This window comes from Pongo abelii, chromosome 4, assembly GCF_028885655.2.
Source record: "Pongo abelii isolate AG06213 chromosome 4, NHGRI_mPonAbe1-v2.0_pri, whole genome shotgun sequence".
Classification (NCBI taxonomy): Eukaryota; Metazoa; Chordata; class Mammalia; order Primates; family Hominidae; genus Pongo; species Pongo abelii.
The window spans coordinates 143,940,512-143,960,882 of NC_071989.2; the positions used below are offsets into that span (position 1 = coordinate 143,940,512).

The 20,371-nt window shown below is 50.7% G+C and overlaps 1 protein-coding gene across 1 annotated transcript; it reads right to left on the bottom strand.

Moving 5' to 3' along the window:
- Positions 1-4,670: 4,670 nt before the first annotated feature.
- Positions 4,671-13,035, bottom strand: CXCL14 (C-X-C motif chemokine ligand 14). The gene is made up of 4 exons (XM_002815903.5): positions 12,690-13,035; positions 12,409-12,514; positions 8,524-8,637; positions 4,671-5,831 (listed from the first exon to the last, which is right to left on the bottom strand). The coding sequence occupies exons 1-4, from the start codon at positions 12,787-12,789 to the stop codon at positions 5,816-5,818; spliced, it is 336 nt and encodes a 111-aa protein (XP_002815949.1). The 5' UTR covers positions 12,790-13,035; the 3' UTR covers positions 4,671-5,815.
- Positions 13,036-20,371: the final 7,336 nt, after the last annotated feature.

Consider the following 20,371-nt stretch of genomic DNA (forward strand, 5'->3'; position numbering starts at 1 on the left):
CGAGCTGGAGCACGAGAGCAGAGTGGAGCATCCTGTGGGCTGGGGTGGACTGGAACTGTAAGACACTGTGTACTTCGGAGAGCAGACAGTCTCCTTGGAGCCAGACACACGTGGGTTTGAATCCTGTCTCTTCCACCTGCTAGCTGTGTGAATATGAGTGTTGTGTTCACCTCACTGAGCCTTGGTTTCCTCATCTGTAAAATAGAGCTTCAATAGAACGCCCCCGTTGTGGTCGTTACCAGGATTCAACGAGATGGGGTATGTAAGGCCCTCCACACAGGGTCTGGCTCACAGTAGTCCTTGTGGCTGTCCTCATGCAGCCTCAGGGAACTTGGAGAGCTCTTGGCTGAGACACCCGGACTCTTGGCTGCCCTCTGGTGGTGAGGCTCAGCGCGGACCTGTGTGGAGGAAGCAGGGAAATGTTACTTTGAAAGCAAGAAAATAGCTTAGGGTTTTAGTGCTTTCTTGAAGACCTCCAAGAATATCCAGGTAGCTTTTCAAAAACAGGAGGAGAACAAAACACCCCAGGGGCTCTAAAAGCAGCACGGTGTCTTCCTTGTGTGGGAGGTGGAGCAGGAAAGGTTGTGTGGGCTTCTTTGCCTTTGAGGTTCCGGAGGCCCCCATCACGATGTCCTGGCAGGACAGGCGGAGAGAAGGGAGCTGGGCGAGAGGGGAGTGGGGACTGAGGCTGGGGCTGGGCTCTGTGGACATGCATCTGGGGCATGGCCGATGCTCCCGGGCCTTCTCTAAATCCCCCAGTGTTCTCTACTTCTCTGCCCCTGGTGCTCTGCCGCAGCTAGCCCATCTCATCGCACATGGGCATGGCGGCCACGGGCCACGTGAGAGCCAGGGTGGAATCAGCACCTTTTTTTTTTTTTTTTTTTTTCTTGCCTGATAATGACTTGCAATCTGCCATGAGCCTTCTCAGGACTGACAGATGTCTTGATCTGGGGTCTCCTCCTCCGAGCCTGGGTGAGACACCCGCCCTTTGGGGCTGCCCCAGAGTCTGCCGTGAGTCCGTCTGGCAGACAGACCAACAGGCAATTTCAGGCAGCTTCTTTGCCTCCCTGTAGACTGAGTTTCTAGAGGGGCCATCTCCAGCATCCAGCACAGAGCAGATGTTTAATCATGCAACAGTAGCTGGGTGAATGAATGGTTGAACTCTGTCCTTGAGGATAAAGGGGCACAGCCAGTCATACCTCTGTTTCCCATGGTGCCCAGCAGAGTTTTGCACATAGCAGTAGCTCAGGACTGTGTGAAGAAAGCGTATTCTCAGGGATCTCCCTATGATCCTAATATTAATTCAACTGTGTTTGAGTACCTTGGAAGTGCTATCACAGATTCTGGGAGGTTTTTACAAAGCAGCATATGACACAGCTCCTGGTTTCTAAGAAGGGCTTCTTCTTAGATGCTCAGGTTAAAATAAAACTGTTAAATTGTAATGCAAATTATGTAATAATTCATGACCAAAATGAGTTACCCGTATGGATATTAGAGTTGATACTGGAGGCAGGGTTGGTACCATGGGTTTGTGACATGTGAGTTGCACAGAGCATGTCTGGAAAGGGCCCCATGCTTGGTTTAATGCCTTGTTGTTGCCGTCTAGAAATTCTTAATAATTTTTGAACAGGGGGCCTGCATCATTTTTTTTTTTTTTAAACCTAGCCCTGCAAATTATGTAGTCCAGCATGACCAGGAGAAGCTCTGAGTGGAGTAGATCTGAGAGCGGTCAGGTGAGGTGGAGGAGTTGAGCTGCAGGGCTGGGCTGGAGCTCTCTGAGGATGTGGTCATGCTGGTGTCAGCCCACTACAGCACCAGGGCCTGCTCAGGACAAGCCTATGGGAAGTCAGGGCAATGGCATTTGACACCAAAACAAGCCTAACTGTGAGGAAGCAGTGGCTCCAGCGGAGGTGGGGCCTGTATGTGGGCCGGGTCTGCCCTGTGTGCAGAGGAGAAGCTTGCTCTTATCCAGGGAAGCCCATGAGAGCCACCAGTACAGAGCCCACTCTGAAAGGCCACCTGGCCTCGCTTTGCTGCACTGGGATTACTCTCTTTCCTGGAAGCTGGCAAGTGGACACCTCATAGGGATACTGGGAGGCCCAGAGGAGAAGAGGTGCAGGAAACAGGTCTGTAGCCCGAGGAAAGAAGATTCTTCCCTGGAACCTCGCACAGTTCCAGGTGCCTGTGGGTCCTCATTTGGTGTTTGGTGAAGTGTTTGGGCTCAGAGTCTATTCTTAGTGGTTGGGCTAATCCCTGTCTGCGGGAGGAAAGGGCCTAAGCTCTCCCTGGAAGCATAGCCCAGCCTCTGTTGTCCTGGGAGCCCATCTCTGTAGGGAATGGAGACATTTACACGCAGACTCTCCACTCTTTCTGCAGTTTGACCAGCTGAGGCTTGACTTCCAGGACTTCCTCTACTGTCCTAAGCAAAGTGCTTCACTTCTCTGGGCATCTGCCACATAGCACATTGTGGGAGTGCAGATAGAGCATGTGGGGCCAGTGCTTGGGTGAGTACCTGGATCAGTGGCTGGACCAGTGTGAGGTGACGCTGTTACTGTTACTAATGATCCAATCTGTGACTTGGGATGTCAGAGAAGGGAGGGACCATCCAGGCCAGCAGAGTTAGAGGAGGGTGGCCTAGTACTACAGCCACAGGCAGGACGAGGAGAGCCCCAGCAAGGACAGGGAGTGTGTATGGCTTGTTTACAAGTGGCACCCCACGGCCTGTGCTGTCTTGGAGCGGCTTTTGCTCTCGGTGGCCGGGGCTCTTCAGCCAGCTTTGTACACTGCCCTTCCCTCCTGAGGCTCCACTGGTGCTGCTCTGAGGCAAGGCAGGGTTCGGGGCTCCCAGCAAGAGGCTTGGCCTCTGCTCTGCCCTGCCCTGCTATGCACTGTCTTCTGGGGCTCTTGCATTCTGTTCTGTCTGTTGTCTTGGGGTTTCACTGTCTAGTCTACCTTCTTTCTCCATAATGAAGGGAAAGGCGGGGCTGCTGCAGGGCATTCATGGTCTCCAGCTCACTGTGGCCTCAGCCTGCCCCTCCTCCACCCCTCAGCAGGAAGGCTGCGAGGCCCAGCCATTGGAGGGTGTGATGAGTGGTAGCTTTGTGACTCTGGTCAACTTTCTCAGCCTGTCTTATCTTCAGCTTCCTCAGGAATACATGTGGTGTAATCTGAAGCCGCCAGGAGGAAATAAGATGGTGATAAAAGCGTTTGTGGTAGCACCTTGCTGGGGACATGCTGGGACAGGGTACTTGCTGGGTGTCCTCGTAAGTGTGTGCAGAACCAGTGTTTCAGGAAGCTTCCGGGGAGATGAAGGGGACATGGGTGACTGGCTCCCAGTTGCTAGTGTAGCAGACAGGGTGGAGTCCTTCTGGGTGTGGAGAACCCAGGGAGGGCAGAGAGGCCTGTTTCAGGGCCTGGCTGACTTTAGGATACAGTGAGATGTAGGGCTGTGGGTAGTTGGTACAAAGTGCAAAGTGGCTGGTCTGATGTTGTGCTTACTAAAATAGCTTCTGGCTGGGCATGGTGGCTCATGCCTGTAATCCCAGCACTTTGGGAGGCTGAGGTGGGAGGGGGATCACTTGAGTCCAGGAGCTTGAGACTGTCCTGGGCAACATAGAGAGATCCCATCTTGCCAGGCATGGTGGTATGTGCCTGTAGTCCCAGCTACTTCAGAGGCTGAGGCAGGAGGATCCCTTGAGGTCAGGAGTTCAAGGCTGCAGTGAACTATGATCGTGCCACTGCACTCCAGCCTGGGTGACAGAGCGAGACCCTGTCTCAGGAAAAAAAAAAAAAAAAAAAAGGCTTCCATTACCACGTGCTCACCATGCCCTGGTATCCTGCTAAGTGCTTTACATGGGCTTACGACATGCAGTCCCTAGAAGCACCATGAGGTATGCCCTACTGTCCACCTGTCCACCTGGCAGGAGCAGGAACAGCTCCAGTATCTCCCAGGCATGGCTCCCAGATGCCCAGCTCCAGAGTCCCACAGCCTCCCAGGTGGGCATTTCCCACCTCCCCGAGAGCCCCTGGCATCTTGGGGCCTGGACCCCAGGGCATCTTGACTGGCCCCATCCACTGTCTTCTCTAAGTGGGAGAATATGAGTGATGTGCTCACCTCATTGAGCCTTGGTTTCCTCATCTGTAAAATGGAGCTTCAGTGGAACCACCCCCGTTGTGGTCGTTACCAGGATTCAAAGAGACAGGGCATGTAAGGCTCCCCACACAGGGTCTGGCTCACAGTAGGCAATAATTACACCAGTCCTCTATTGTTGCCGTCCTCATGCAGCCCCAGGGAATTTGGAGAGCCCTTGGCTGAGGCATCCAGGCTCTTTGCTGCCCTCTGGTGCTGAGGCTTAGTATGGTCTTGCGTGGAGGAGGCTGGGATGGTGACCCTCTAGTTCCCTGTGCTCCAACCTGCCCGCTCTGATAAACCTGCTGCAGGGGTAGGAATCGTCGGGGAAGGAGCCTTAGCCTCAAGGCCTGGCTTCTTGGCTTCCCGATTGTAATGACAGCTCCACACATTCCACAGAGGTGATGGTGTTGACAGGTATTTGGGAAATACCAGTTTTCTTTCCCAGCATATTTGTCCTTATTTTTTCAGGACATGGTAAACATTTTATTGTCATCCTAGCTTAATTAAATAGAAAAAAGGCGGCAGTCTAGAATCTTGGTACATTTCAAATATATTTTATTACTTTCCATCTTAGAAAGAATATGAAACCTGCATGCAATGCTAATGGTTTCTGACATGTACATAGCATATAACACAGCAGTACAATGCGGCATATACTGGGGGGCAGTGTGTGGAGGGGGCGTTCTTAAGGGTATATGTACAGAGGAAAGGGTGCATGGTCATCTTAGCTTTCGAAAGAGGACTGCACTGTTTAACATTGAAGAATTACATGGGGAATCACAAATATATTGCTTTAGTACTGCATGTTCCGTTGTGGTGAGGGAAAGAAACATGTTTTGAAGGTTTTCCCTTGTCAACAGAATGTGTGTCTGTAGCTGTGTATTGCGCATGTATTCATATATTTTTAAGTTTTCTCCTAAGGTTTTTGCTGACAGTGTTGGGAACCTCACATGCTTCTGAAGTGTTAAATACTGAACCTGTGAACCTTTCAGAAACCCTCAGGTTGGGAAAGACCCCACACTTTCTTTAAGGATCATTTGTCTCGCCATCACAGGATCTTGGAAATGTTTCCTAGGGTGTGTAAAAATTAACCAAGGGGGAATGAAGCACATTTTTCTGGCAACCAAACTTGAGTTCCTCAAAGAACAGATGCAGAGAGACCTGCTCCTGCTTGCCCGGCTACAGGGTCCACTGCGGAGTCACACTGAGGCTGTGACCGGCCATAAGCCCAGGAGAGCCCGTGGCAGCTGTGCCGAGGCGCCAGGACCTCTGAGCGGAAGCTTCCCAAGCTAGGAACGGAGCAACACTGCAATGAAATGTGTCCACCAAGCTCATTGTTCCTCCCGGGCGCTTATAAAGCTCAGATGTATAGTGACGTATGGACAAATACAAAAAAGCATTTTTTAAAAAGGAAAGGCATGAGTTTTCCCCTTTTCGATAAAAAGCAGCCTGTGATGAAGTCTGGAGCACAAGAGAGATGGGTCTCACATCTGGAAGCCTTTCGCACGCAGCTATAAAATGTAAAAACTGACCGTTGGTAAAAAGTGCTTCATAACAATATATAATTTGTGTCTTATGCCTGTGAGAAAGAAAGGCTTTTTTTTTTTTTTTTTTTTAATCTGCAGAGTCCTTTGCACAAGTCTCCCAACTGGTTTGGAGTTTTCCCATCTGAGGTTTTTCACCCTATTCTTCGTAGACCCTGGGGAGAAAAAACACACGTGTAAGTGGCTCAGGACATGAGGCAGGCAGTTCACAAGCTGCTGGCTAAGCGGCTTCATTCACGTCTGGTCTGCAGGGAATGCTCTTGTCCCAGAACTGCAGGAACCCCCAGGGGGAAGTGGGAGGGATCCTTCCGAGGCTGTGGTCCCAGGGACCATGAAAACTCACACCAGTGTGGCTTTGTCCTTTCTAACCATCTGCAATCTCACCTCTGCAATCTCATTTTGTCCTCAGAGGTCTATGGAACAAACCCGCTTTGCATATGAGGAAACTGAGGCACCACAGACTTAAGATTTGCCCAGTGGCCACCAACTGTTAGTGGCAGGAATGTAGTCTTCCTCTAGCATGGCGGGCTGCTCCTGCACCTCCTTGTTTCTTTCCGCGTCTGTACTCAGCCTCTCTATTTAGAGAAAATAGCAAGGGTGGGAGGCATTCCCTCGCTTGACTTAGGCTTGTATATTTCTTTGTATTTTGCCCAAATAATGCATGTCGTCCAGAAGAATGCTAGCTCTAGAAGCTGCTTCCTGGAGACAGAAGAGGTGGTTGGTGGGGTGGGGCAGTGGTGCAGGAAGCCTGTGCCCCTCAGTCCCTGCTCCTGGCTGTATTGCCTCATCTCTACTGGTTCCCAACCCCACCTTCCCCTCACCTCTCAAGCTGTCCCCAGTTAGATATTTTGCTTTCTTCTAGTTCTGCCCTATGGCTGCCCTGGGGCCATACATTACACTTAGCCTATCACTTCTCTGTCTCGTTCTTGATTTCTGAGTAAGACTACCGAATTATGCATTGAAATAAAATGCCTGACTAGGCTGCTTCCTGTGGTGGCCGGAAGCTCCCTGGAAGCTCTGGTCTCTGAAGTGCACAGAGCTCCTCTGTGTGGCCCCCATGGGCCTGAGCCCACCGTATAGCCTTCTACTTCCTCCAACCTAGCTTTGGCATTCTCTTTCTCTCTCTCTGTACAAAGAGGACTTCAAACACTTACTTTATCACCGTTCTACATTCATTAAGATATTTTCAACTTGTTTCAGGGGAGGGAGGTGGGGAGGGCAGGGACCTCAACACTCCAAGAAAGAGGGGTGAACTAATTTTATAGCAAAGTGAGAGAAGGCCTGGTAGCTGAGAGGCTCTTGTTGCTTTTGTTATTGGAATTTTCAGGAAAAAAAAAGCAGGGCCATGTTTAGACCTGTGGGTGCCTCCTTTTCCAGGCTGCAGCTCAGGTGGAGGGGAGGAGCAAGGTGAGCTAAAGGTTTGAGTATCCCCCAGCAGTCAGATCAAGATGCCCTCAGCCTCTTCCATAACCTGCCCATGGGATTAGCCTTCTGCCAGTTTTGATGACACAGGGCCTGGAGGGTGACAGAGAGTGGACTGCGCAGTTCTGGCCTTTGCCACATGAGCTGCCTGGCTTGACCAGAAAGAGGGCTTCATTCCCAGCAGATTTATAGAAAATAATTTCTCACTGTCATCACTTTCTATTTCAAGCAACTGCAGATGAGGCTGTTTTGGAGGCAGCAAAAAAGGCTCAGGTATAGGGGTTGAGCCCGAGTGTCAGCTCTGGGAGAGCTGGTCACAGGGCTGAGCTTGGGGTAGCACGGCTGGGCCAGGTGAGGGGAGGGCAATGCAGGCACCCACTATGGCTGTACCTTCCACCCTGTGAGGGCAGCTCGTGGGGTAGCACCAGGAGTCCTGGTTTGTTGTCCTGGCTTTGTCCTGTGCTCCCAGGTGAGTCACCCCTCTCTCCTATTTAGCCTTGATTTCCCCCTCTGCAGCAGGAGGTGCTGGCACTGGCTCCTGGGGAAGTCACCTGCATGGTGTGTGCATGCATGCGTGTGTGTGTGTGTGTGTGTGCTTCCTGATCATGCTATGCAGGCAAATGTGTAAACAGACTCTGCGTATTTGAGGAGTGAGACAGGACAGGCTACCTTCGCATGGTATAGGGGAGCTAGGAACTGGATTCTCCCTCCGAGGACAGACATAAGACCCCAGGAGACCAGAGATGGGAAGCCACCTTCTGATTTTAAGGAAACAGTGCCCAGTAAGTACAGGGCTGGTTCAGGGTGCTGGTGGTCTTAACACTGCTGCCTGCCTTGGTTAACAGTGGCTCTGATTTTAAAGAGCCAAACCTGTGGTGCCTTCTAGCACCTGCGAAGGAAGGAGTTTATCAGGTTTCTGGGCAGCAGAGGGAGTGGGGCACCTTGCAGAAGAAAACATGTTTCTGGCAAGGATCATCCTCAGCACCTCATGGTTTTATAGCACAGTTTTATAGCCAACATACACAGTCACCTAAGTGGTCACATTTCATCCCACTGAAGTCCTCAGAGCTCCCCTGGCAGCCATGCCAGTGCTCACCCTGCCATTTAACAACTTACGTAACTGAAATAAAAAGAGGAATTAAGATTATAATGCAAATATTAGAGTGAGACAGACTTTAGTTTACAAAATGACAAACCTGCCATGCTTGCAAATGGACAAGAGATGGATAGCTAGCTTTGGTAAGTGGTGAGTTCCTTGTCCCTGGGGGTATGTAAGCATTGTCTGAGTATCTGTTTGCTGTGGCTGTTGTGGTGGGTGTTCACATATTAGATGGGGCTAGATGACCTGGTAGCGGGGGTCCCTTCCCATCCTGAGAGCCACAGCTGGGTCTGGTGGGAAGGAAGGTGAGTAGAGGCAGGGCGTACCTGCGCTTCTCGTTCCAGGCGTTGTACCACTTGATGAAGCGCTTGGTGCTCTGCAGCTTGGGGTGCAGGCAGTGCTCCTGACCTCGGTACCTGGACACGCTCTTGGTGGTGATGCTGAAACGGAGCAGGATGAGGTGGAGGGTTGAGGAGCCTGAATAACATGTTGCCTCTCGTGTGGCCTGTGAGTAGCCCTGGGCTAAGTCAGGGCCCTGAGAGACTGTGGCTTCCTGCCTCCTCTCAAGGGAGCCTACTTATGTGCTCACTTCCAGGCTGGCTCTTTGGAAGGTTCTGGTTGTCCCCTTATTCTCTGACTCCATATGAAGGCCTAACCCTGTATGTAGTGAGCAGCCCTCACTTTTCTCCTGGGAGTCCTGAGAGTCTGGGATGGTCTCTCCCACCCCCAACCTCATGCAGTGTGTTGTCTCCAGGGCTCAGGCCTCTTTTGGGGAACAAAGGTCAGAGGACTCCCAGCCCCTCTGAGCCTGGGATCAGGAGGTGGAGAAAGCTAATGCCAGCCAGGTGCACATGCCAAAACCTCTGTCCTTGGATTTGAGGAGCTCATGGCAAGGCTCAGACATGCCCCACAGATACTCTGGTTTCTGTCTCCTCAACCCCAGTTCCCTCTGACCTACCACAGATTGTCCCAGGGCTGGGCATCTCCTGATCCTGAGGCAAAGTCTTGTTGGCCTTGTGGGAGGTCCCAGGTATTTCATCCCTAAGCAGAAGAGTAAGACCTCTCTTCTGCACAGCCTGGAGATCTCAGGCCTCTATCAGCCAATGTCCCCACACCCAGCAGAAGCCTAGCCATGTGGTAGAGAAGCAGTTGTTGTGCAGACTGTAAGGGCCTGGGACTGAATCTCAAGTTTGGCTGTGGGACCTTGGGTAACCTCTCCGAATCCAGTTTGGCCATCTGTAAAATGGGTATAATAATAGGACTATCTCACAGGGTTATTGGGATGATTAAAAGATACAATCTTTTCAAAGTACCCAGGACCTGGTAGATGCACAATTAATAGTTACTGTTACTAGTCATTGGTCATGGAAGATGAAGTGGCCAAAGGAAAAGAGTAGCCTTGCTGTGGGGGCTCCAGCCTGGAGGGCGAGGCAAGCCTGCTGCTCAGAACTTCTGAGCCCCTCTAGGCCACAGGCATGACAGGAGTTGTGGGGAATAAGAGACCACCTAGGGTATTTGGAAAAGTGCAAGGTGAGAGGTGAGGATGCCACTTCTTGAGGGGTCACAGCCATACAAGCCATGATGGTAGACTGGGGTGCTGGAATGGGCTTGGAGGGCAAAGAGGGGAGACTGAAAGTGAGAGTGAAAAGAGTGAGAAGAGAGGGACAGAGGTCAGCTAGTTCCCCACTGTTACCAAATGGAAAATGTCATGGTTTATATGGGCTAAGTTCTAGAAGGGATAGGATTCCCATTACTTCAGTCTCCCAATTGATGGGGAAAGAAAATCGGATCTTGCCACCAGAATGGAGGCATAATGTTCCCTGGCAACCTGTTCTCTTCCCTTCTCCGTGCTCTGGGTTTCTGGGGTCCCCGCTAGGGCCTAAGCTCCTTGGGGCAGGGGTGGGTCTTCCAGGTGATGGTGCCTGCCTTGACTGGACTCCTCTGTGATCCCGGTGATTCCTCTAGCCTTGAGCACGGGCGAGGCTTCAGAGTGAACTCTGGTTGTCTCTCTCCCCCACTGTGCCCAGTCACCCTGCAGGAATTTAGCAAATGCTTTTCTCTTTCTGCCTACAAGGCTGCTTTAGCATTCTGAAGGAAAGGACGTGGCAATGCCTGATAAAAATCCTTTTCTCAGTTAGGTCAGCGTGCAGGCTGTGCATCCCAAATCCTGAAGGTCAGGGAGAGCAGGAAGGGACACTCAGCCCTCTCACTACAGTGCTCAAATGCCACGTCATAATACTGGGATTATGAAAATCGGTTGTGGAGTGCAGACATGGGGATTTGTGACTCCAGCAACTATCAGAAATTCTGAGTCCTGTGACCCTCTCCTCCACAGTTCTTGGGGGGGGGGGCGGTGGTGGGTAAGGGTTTTGGTGAGAGCTCCATGGACCTATGACACAAATGGCTCTTTCTAGAATTCGGAATCTCCTGGATCCTTCTGGGTGCAAGGACTCCCACTTGCAAAGCGGACCTCTCCCCCCGCCCCTACTCCTGCCCCCACCCCTACTCCTGCCCCCACCCCTACTCCTGCCCCCACCCCCAGCCTCAGCAGAGATTTCTGGGTGACTCAGGGTGAGCTGGAAAATTTGCTTTTGTTCAGCCTTTGTGGCTGAAAACCTGCTTTGCAAAAGTGCTGGCCCCTCATCTGATTTGGAGAGTTTTAGGATTGTGGAGAGGTAGAGGAGCCCCCAGCCCTCAGGGATGGAGTGGGAGGCTCTAGGGGGTGGGGCGGAGGTTTAGTAGAGGGTGATTGGATTGTGTGCTGATCTCCTGAGGCCCCTGCAAGTTTCTACAAGGCTCCGTAAAGCCTTTCTCGCACTTGCCTAGCTATAGATTTTTCTCTGTATGTGGAAAAGTTTAGCCAGGAAAAGAGCAAGCCTATTTACTGAGGGCTCTGTCCTTTTTAGGTATCACTGCATCCTTTACCCTGCTTTCTTCCCCTGCAAGGTCTCAGAAACTTGCTTGGTAAATAGAGTGGTTTTCAGCTCTCAGATGAGTGAGATTTAACTTGGAATTCCCCTGTCATTCTTAGCCCCCAAACTGGAAGCCCTGCGGAGCTTGGAGCTCCTTTCCCAGCTCATTTGACACTTGGCCCCCACCCAAAACGATTTTTGGATATTTTCTTTGAATTTGGGCTGCAAGGCAAGGGGTAGGGACAAGGGGGTTAATTTAGGTGTCTGAAGGAAGGCAGTGGGGTCAGCTCAGTTCCAGTGGATTTCTGAATTCCCCTAATTTCTGCCTGACAGTGTAGCCCCTAGACGAGGATGGGGGTGCTGGGTGGGGGTGTGCACTGCTTTCGCGGACACTGTGTGAAGGCCTTTGCACCGGTGGGGGCCAGCTGGTGGAGGGCCCTTGCCCAGACTGAGAATAAAGTGCGTCCTGTTTCTGGCGGAGGGGAAGAGGGGCCAATGGTCTGTGGCAAATATTTGGTAGCCGCTTTGCCAAGGGCTCCCTTCCTGGCCAAGAGCATGTTGATGAGGAGGCAGCGGTGCTGGCCTCAAGTGGTTAATTGGGAAGGCGGAGGAGCAAGAAACTAAGTGTTCTCTCACTCTGCCCCAGTTTTTCCAACATTCCCCACATCCCCACCAAGCAGGGCTCCAGCCATGTGGCACATTAACCCCAGCAGAGCGCTTTCTGCAGTACTGCTCCGTATCGGGGACCCACAAGGAGTACAGCCGGTGAGGGAAGCTCGTGGAGCGTTCTCAAAATGAAATCTCTAGGAGCCAAAAACTTGCGGTCCACTTGTCTCTGACTGGAACAAGGCTCTGAAGGGAGTCAGGATTTAAGATAGTGTTTGCATTAGTCCTCTGTCCAGTGACAGGAAGGCAGCACGCCTCACAGTTTGGGTGTGAGTGTGTTTTAAGTGATTTCAGTCTAGGTTTTCTGAGTTGGCACAAGGGAGCCCTTTAACCCTCGATGGCCGTAGCAGAGTGGGTGGCCCATGGTACAAATAGGGAGACTACTCATTTGAATCCTAGCAAGGGTGAACTTGGAGGCGTTGTTCCGGAGCGGGACAGTGACCCCCTTTCCTGACTGTCTTCCAGAGTGTCTCGCCAGCGTCCTAAGGACTCTCTGGGCAATTACAAAGGCTTTTCCAGGGCCTTGACAAAGTCAGAGAGAAATGTTTGTTAGCCCGAACCAGGCCCAGGATGTGCCCTGGCATTGGGTTGACAGCAGTGCGCACCCCCTCAAGGTGAGGAGCGAGAACTCACATAACCATCTTCTCCTCGCAGTGCGGGTACTTTGGCTTCATTTCCAGCTTCTTCACGTCGCTGTAGCGGATCTTGGGTCCCTTCCGGGAACACTTGCATTTGGACCCTGCAAGCGAGCGCGGGGCAACGGCTTAGTTGTTAGGCGGTCTCCTGCCCCTCAACCACCTTGGTGCCCACCCAGACCACCCCCCGCGGGATTCCAGGATGCCTAGAAATCGGCGCTTGGGTTCCCCAGGACAGGACAAGACGAGACGGCGACAAGGGGAGCTCCCCGCACTCACCGTCCACACGCGCGGTGTACAGCGCCAGCAGCAGCAGGAGCAGCGCGGCCGCCAGGAGCCTCATGCTGACTGGAGGGGCGCGGCGTGGGAGCAGGGACATGGGGACGGCGCTGGCCCGTCGGAGCGGCGGCCCGGAGACGCCACCTGGCTCTGCTCGGCTTTCTCTGCCTGGGGCGCGCCTTCCGGCTCGGCTGGCTCCGGCTGCGCCGTCGGTGGATGCCCAGGGCTCTCTGTCGCCGTGCGCTGCGCTCTGCGCTTGTCTCCGCGCTTTCTCCACAGCCTCCCTCCGCCCGCCCTGGTCTCTTTTAAATCCGCTCCTGCCCTCGCAGCGAGCGAGCTCATTAATATGCAGAACCACTCGGTGACTCACTGAGATTTCTCAATGTGGTGAGGGGAGGAGACCTTCCCAGCCCGCCCGTCGCCCGCCCCGGGAAAGGACCCGCTATCGCAGCGGCTCACACCCGGAGCCACGCGCGCACACGCGCACACACACACACACATCCGCTACCCTCTCGCTCACACAACACGCCTCCTTCGCACACTTGCACACCCGTACCACAGCGCGCACACATTTCCAGCGTCCTGCTCTGCCTTTGGGGAGCCCAGACGGTGGAGAGGCTGCTGAAGGGCACTGCTTTTCTGAATCGCGTGGTTCCCTCTCTGGCCGGGCAGGCCAGCTTTTCTGAGCCGGTGGCAGACCCAGGCCCAGGGCCTAGATCCTCAAAGACCTGAAAGGGTTTTGGAGCAGGTGCCAAGTGTGAGTGCCTGCAGGCCTGACCCCCCAGGGCCCCTGCTGGGCCAGAACACAAGGCCATTTCTGGACAGGGGCTTGTCATAGACTGTCCAGCAGCAAAGTCATTGACTGTGGTCACTGGAACTGACTCAGAGAGGATGTGTGTGTGTGTGTGGGGGGGGGGGGGCGTGGAGACGGGTATTGGGGAGGGAGTTTTGGTGACTCCCAAAGGAAAGCTCCTTAAAGTGGGTCAGTGGCCTGGTGGCTGTGTGAGTGTCTGGGTGGTGGGGAGAACCAGGAGGAGTCCTCACTCTCACACTACTCTCCAAAGCCAGGTAGAGAGCCCTAGTAGAGAGCGATGACAATGGTAACCATATGGATGAAGGCCTTCCCATGTTCTAGACATTGTGCCAGAATGCGAAATGTAGTGGTGTGAGCCCAGCCATAGTGGCAGAAATTCCCTCCTCACTACTTACCAGCACAAGTGACTTTACTGCTCTCAGCTTTTGTTTCATCATCTGTAAAGTGCAGATCGTCACAGTGTTTCTGATAGGGTGGCTGTGAGAACTATAGAAATCATACATGTTGTCAGTACCCAGGAAATGTTACTTATTGGCACCATCATTTTATATCTAATTTATCTATTACTTTGATTCTTACAAATTGGTGCTTTTCTTCCAAGTTGGTACTTTTAATTTCTTTATTTGACAGGTGTGGAAACATGCTCTGAGAGAAGAAATAACTTGTCCAAGGTCACGGAGCCAGGAAACAGGTGACTAGGCCAGGAGGGTCCTCAGTATATATGGCTGCAGAACTGGGACTCCTGTCCCTGGACCACTCTGTTGCTTTGAGGCCTGTCTGCCCTTCACTTCTTGCTGCCTTGAGAGACCTAGAGACAGGAGGTGGATCATCTCAAGCTCTTGGAGTCCCTGGGCTTGGCTGTCAGGATAGAGCTCACCCAGCTCTATGCCATCAGCCTGGCAGCTCCCTGGAGGCAGAACTGCCCAGAGGGCTTCTGGATGATGGGGGACAGTCTGCTGAAGGGTGCAATGGGAAGAATCTGTGTCGTCTATTCCCAACTGGAGAGCCCTTGCTGCTTCAAGAAGAAGCCAAGCCATGAAAAGCAAGCAGCGCCTATGCGTGCTGTTATGCCTATACCTAAAGCAAAGCCAATAGCTGGACATTTGCATTTATGCATGAGATGAGTATAAGGGAGTGACTTTTGGCATTTATGTTAGTTTTTAACTGTAAAAATAATTTTTTTTAAATATAGAAACAGCACGTTTGCCCAGAAAAATCAGAAAACACAAGCAGAAGAAAACTAACATTTTCACGCAAGTAAAATCTTGGGTGAAATCTTCCCAAAGCATCCTCTCTTTGCTTTGCGTGCACATGTACACATGGGATCAGGCTGCATGTAGTCTTTAATAACCTGCTTGCTATACCTATTAGCATATTGTGAACATCGCTCCATGTGGCTAGCCTTGCTACAACAATAGCTCTCTTAATGGTTTCATCTGAGGCCGGGTAGTATAATGGCTAAGAGGCTAGTGTCTGGAGTCAAACTGCCTGAGTATGCATCCTAGGTACTAGCTGTGTGACTTTGAGCAAATACCTTAACTCTATTTGGTGTTGGTTTCCTCATCTGTGAGATGGAGATGATGATAATATGTACGGCATAGGCAGAATTAAATGAGATGGTGCATGTAATGCTTTTAATGTGATCCCCAGCACGGAGTAAGTGTTTGATATGTGCTGACCATTGCGGTTATCATGATTTTTAGATGCAGAGTATTCCATCATACAGATGTACCAGAATTAATTTGACTACTCCTTGCTGGACATTTGGATTGTTTTCAGCCTTACCCTATTACAACCAATGCTGTTTGACAAATATTCTTGTAGCTCCATTTTGGGGTAGGTTTTAATATGTTGGATCAGCCCTCAGAAATAGAATGATGGGGCCATGGCACATGCCCATTTTAAGACTTTTCATAGAAATTGCCAATTGCTTTCCAAAAAAATCTATTTTATGCTGCAAAGGAATTTCTTAAATAACAAGCTTTCCTAGAGCATGTAAAGTATTATTTTTCATTAATGATTTTATTTCTAACATGTTTGTTTCAAGAATATGTTGATTGATTAACTGGGATCTAACAACACCAGCGATCGTGGGCACTGAGTTTTCACAGGAAAAAGTAGTTGGCTCCAGAAATATGGACCAAAGTTTCCCGGCTTCCTGGGCTGGACCAGAGGTCAGACGTCCCAGTGTTTTGTCCTCAGTTACACTCCTCAGTCTGTGTATGCAGATCTCTGGTTTGCAGAAGGCAGCCACTGTGCAAGCAGAGCTGAGCCCTTGTTTGTGTGAGCTCTTCTGGAACCATGGTACAGGAGAGCATGAGGCCCCTGCTGCCAGCAGGTCTGTGGGGGATGCTGTCCAACTGGGTGAGGGAGGGGGCTTGGCCCCTGACACACCTTCAGGGCACAGACTCCCTAGTGAGCCCAAGCTGAGGGCCTCTGAGCAGGTGGGCATGGGTGAGGTCGTTCTTTGTACAGTGGCACCGTCTGCTTCAAGAAGGTCCCTGGGGTACAGTGAAGGACAGCACACATGTCTTGCCTGTGTGTGTGCATGCATGTGTGCAGATGTCAACATATTGATGGTCATACTTGGTTCTACAGAAGACATAGACGTGAAGTGTGGGGGGTACAGAGGAGGGAGGAAGTGGAAACAGGACACCACTCCTTGAGGGAGTGGAAATTTTGCTGAGACCCCAGGGATTTGCTTGTTTCTTCTCTTTACATTTATTGAGCACCCACTGTGTCCCAGGCTTTGCACAAGGTGCTGAGGGTTTGAGGTGAGCCAAGGCAGCTGTGTGCCTGTCCCCAAGCAGCTCAGAGTCTAGTGGGGAAGGCAGACATTAACTATACAACCACAGAGATCAGTGTGAAACTCCTGCAGAAGTCGGTGTCCTGGAGGGTGGCTGGTGCTAGGAGACTCATCAGGGGATCTGACAGGGTAACGAGGTGGGGACAAATTCCTGGAGGAAAGGGCCATTGAGTTAGATATGAAGGATGGAAAGGAATTAACCAGTGACCACAGGAGGGAGGCCACTCCTGGCCCTTCATGGTCCCTGCTGCTCACACAGTGATCAGTGATGTCCTGGGGGAAGTCCCTGCTCTGAGCCTTTTACTGGCTCCTGACCTCATGCAGAATGGAAGCCAAGTCCCCAGCAGTGCACACCCCATCGTGACCAGCACCTGCCATGCTCCCCACAGGCTGTGCTCCAGATACTCTGCCTTGTCTTACCTTCGAACATCCAAGCCTGTTCCCACCTCAGGGTCTTTGTTCTCACTGACCCCTCCACCTGCAGTGCTCCTCCCCAGGGGCTGACAGGCAACCCTCTTCTCCTCACTGAGCCTCGGCTCCAATATTCACCTTCCAGTTCCAATCCCATGAGCATACCCCCAACAACAGTCCCTCTCTGTGTTGCCACCAATTTTAGTTTATTCATTGTATGTGCAGCAACCTCAAATTGTACATTTTCATGTTTATTTGGGGGTGCATTGTGGATGATCTCTCTGTGTCTGTGGGTCTCTGTCTTGCTCATCCTCAGTGTCTATAACAGTGATTGGCACATAGCAGGGGTTCACTCCATATCTGTGGAGTAAATAAAAACATGTTTCAGGCAAAAGCTCAGCATGTGAGAGTACTGCTGAATCCAGGCTACACAGGCTACAAGGTTGCATGTGAGAAAGTGTGTGTGTGTGTGTTTGCGTGTGTGTAGGGGTGGCCATGGGGAGTCCATATTCCCAGGGAAGCCAGTTCCTCCTCAGGGCATTTGTTTTAGAGATGAAATCTCTGGGAAGAGGAGGTGGTGATAGCAGGAGTGTGGCTTTCCAGGAAATCCCACAGGTGTCTGGGCACTACCTCCTTGGTCTGCTTAGAAAGGGGACTTGACTGGTCAAGGCTGGTTTTCTGCCCTGGGAGCTGGGATCCAGGGCAATTCTTCCCCCGTTCTTTTAGTTCTTTTCATGACTGACCTTCTTTTCAGAAGAGGAGTCCTTTTTACTTCCCTGGCAGGACAGGAATACTAGAATTCAGCACTGGTAGGGGCTGAAGTCACAACTGGCCTTCATTGTACATATGAGGAAACTGAGGCTCAGCAATGGGGTTGATTGCATACAAGATCTCCCTGTGCATTAATGTTAGCCAGCCTTCTGTCTCTGTGTCCTGTACCTAGCTACTTAGGCCAGGGCAAGATCCTGGGCTCCAGTAACCTGTCTGGCCCCATCACCACTCATGACATGGTGGGTCACCCCAGAATACCTGCTTCCTTTGTGTTGTGTGGCTGCTGGCTCTGAGTCCAAGCCTGGTGGGTGCCTCTCCCTCTCCAGCTCCTCCCTCTGCCTGTTCACCTGCAGCCTGTGGAGCCTGGGCAGCCAGCTGCCTCCTCTATGCAGCTCTCCTTCAGCTACAGCCCTGCATGCTGACCCCTTCCCTGGCTGTGCTCTAGGGTGAAGGAGGTTGAAGGACCAAGGTTCCCAAGAAAAACCTCTGGTTTTGTTCTTTACACTGCAAATATTTAGAGATCCTGAGTAACTTAAGCCCAGAGAAAATGATGTGGGGGACAGCCAGGTAGTATTGAATTAGGCTTAAAACAGCCCCGAGGCAGAGTGTATGTAGGGGGGCTCTGTTACTTAGATGGGTCACAGGGGGCACTGCCAGATTCCCCTAAACATGGGAGAAAATGCTTGCAGCAAATGTGACAAACCAACAAGTAGCATTTATTCCACCATCTATTCATCCAACAACACTCCCTTACAGACAAGCATCTTTATTGTATTAAGAACACATGCAAAGATATTTCCAAAGAGGGCCCTAACATATAAATGAGCAAAGGACATCAAAGGACAATTCAGGAGAAAAAGAAAGGCAATTAACCAATTCATCAAAGAACATGCATCCTCTTTAGCAATGAAGGAAAAGCACAGCAGTGCTGCAGGATCACAGCATTTTGGTTTTGGTCCCACTCAATGAGGAAATGTTTATTTTAAATAGCAACATCCAAAGCTGATAATGGTAAAGTGAGGAAGCATCACTTAAGCATCACTCATGGGACTATCAATTGGTACAAAATTTGGGGAAATCATATTTATAGTATGGTATCCAGAGTGTTTGAAGTAAACCATTTCATCTTATTAACCACTTCAGAAATCTGTTTAAAATTCTCATAATGGAGAAATACCACATGCAAAGCTAGTCCTTGTTAAAAATAAAGATTTAACCTAAATGCCCAACAATGGGAGATTAAGAAAACAATGAAAGCTCTAAATTTGTGGAGTAAATGCTTATGCAGTAAGTAGAAAAAACACAAGGTTGTGTAAACAATGTGATTACAAGTATGCAAAACAGTAACGTCTGTATAAAGGATGGCAAGACAGAGTTACAAACATCATTCTCTTTGAGTAGAGAAATGTTGGGCATTGTTGTAAAGCTTCTCTCCTTGCTTTCCAGTTTTTCAGAATGTTCTTGTTATAACAGCAACTCAGGAGCAGCTGATTCAGCGAGGGCTTGGGCAGCCTTAAGCCTCACTGAGCAGACCCTGGCGATGGGCGATGAGCACCTGTGCTGTGCAGCTGGCACTGCAGAGAGGCAGGTAGAATCGTTGGTGGCTTGGGTGAGTCCCATGGTGAGGGTCTAGGCCCATCTTTAGAGCTGTCCCCCTCTGCTTGGCACAGGGGAACAAGCAGCCCATCCATCCGGCCTCGCCTGTCCTCGTACTGCCCCGCCCCACCTCCTGCCTCTCTCGCCAGCCCTGTTCCATGTTTGCAGCAGAGTCCTAGGCCTCTGTGCAGGCACCTCCAAGTCCTGTCTCTGGCTAGGCTGTTTGCTTTTGTTTGCCTTCCCGAAACTGCGAAGATGTCATTTTACAGGGAAGCCCTCCTTGACTGCATACATCTGCCTGACTCCCGTCCTAGCCCCAGGGTAGGAGAGGCACCTGCTGTCTGCGTGGCTCGTAGACCTCGTTCTCTCTAGTGCCACTCCTCACACTTGTAAAGGCTCCTATGAGGTCTTCTCTCAGGTCCATGATCCTCTGAGGTTGCTCTGTGTCTTTCTAATTAATTCTAGTTCCCCAGCATGAGCACAAGGCCGGGCACAGAGTAGGTGCTCAATGAAGAAATGATTGAATGCAGGATGAATGAATTAATGTGGATCACAGTTTATCACAGTCTAGTGTGTTACAGAGTCAGACTTCCTGGTTTAGAGTCCTAGTCTATCACTCTGTGTTTCTGCTTCCTTATTTGTAAAAAGAAGATAATAATAATAAAAAATAATCAGGCAGTGATAAGGATTAAATGAGCCGATATAGAACAAACATGTTGCACGTATCTTGTCACATAGTAAGTGTTCCATAAATGTTCATTCTGTTTTATGATTATTAAATCTGGTAGACTCATTCCCCTTATCTGTGGGTTGGCTTGGCTAATTTCTTTGGCTTTATATTTGTGAAATGCTTATAGAATGTTTACTATGTCTCAAAGACTGTTCTAAGTGCTATACAAATATTAATTTATTTAATTTTCATAACCACACAAAGTAGTTTATCCCCATTTTACAGATGAGGAAACTGAGGAGGAGGTTAAGTACATTGCCCGAAATAACTACCAAGTGGCAGAGCTGAGATTCAAACCCAAGCAATCTGACTGTGGAGTCCTGCTCTGCGCGGCCATATGCTGCCTCCCAGGAGGAGGGTGGGGGGATGCTCCCCACTTTTGCCCAGGTGTCACCCACCACCTTCCTGTCTGCATGCTGCTGCCACCTGGTCCTCAGTTCTTCTCCCTGGAGGGCGTCCCAGAGTTCTCAACCAGCTAGGATTGTCAACTTTAACAAACAAAAAATGCAAAATGCCCATGCAATATTTAGGGCATACTTATACTCAAAATTATT

Coding starts and splice junctions, on each gene's coding strand:
- CXCL14 (XM_002815903.5), bottom strand. CDS start 12,789: ATGTCCCTGCTCCCACGCCGCGCCCCTCCAGTCAGCATGAGGCTCCTG. Junction 12,515..12,689: donor GTACACCGCGCGTGTGGACG/GTGAGTGCGGGG, acceptor GCTCGCTTGCAG/GGTCCAAATGCAAGTGTTCC. Junction 8,638..12,408: donor TGCGAGGAGAAGATGGTTAT/GTGAGTTCTCGC, acceptor GCTCCGTTTCAG/CATCACCACCAAGAGCGTGT.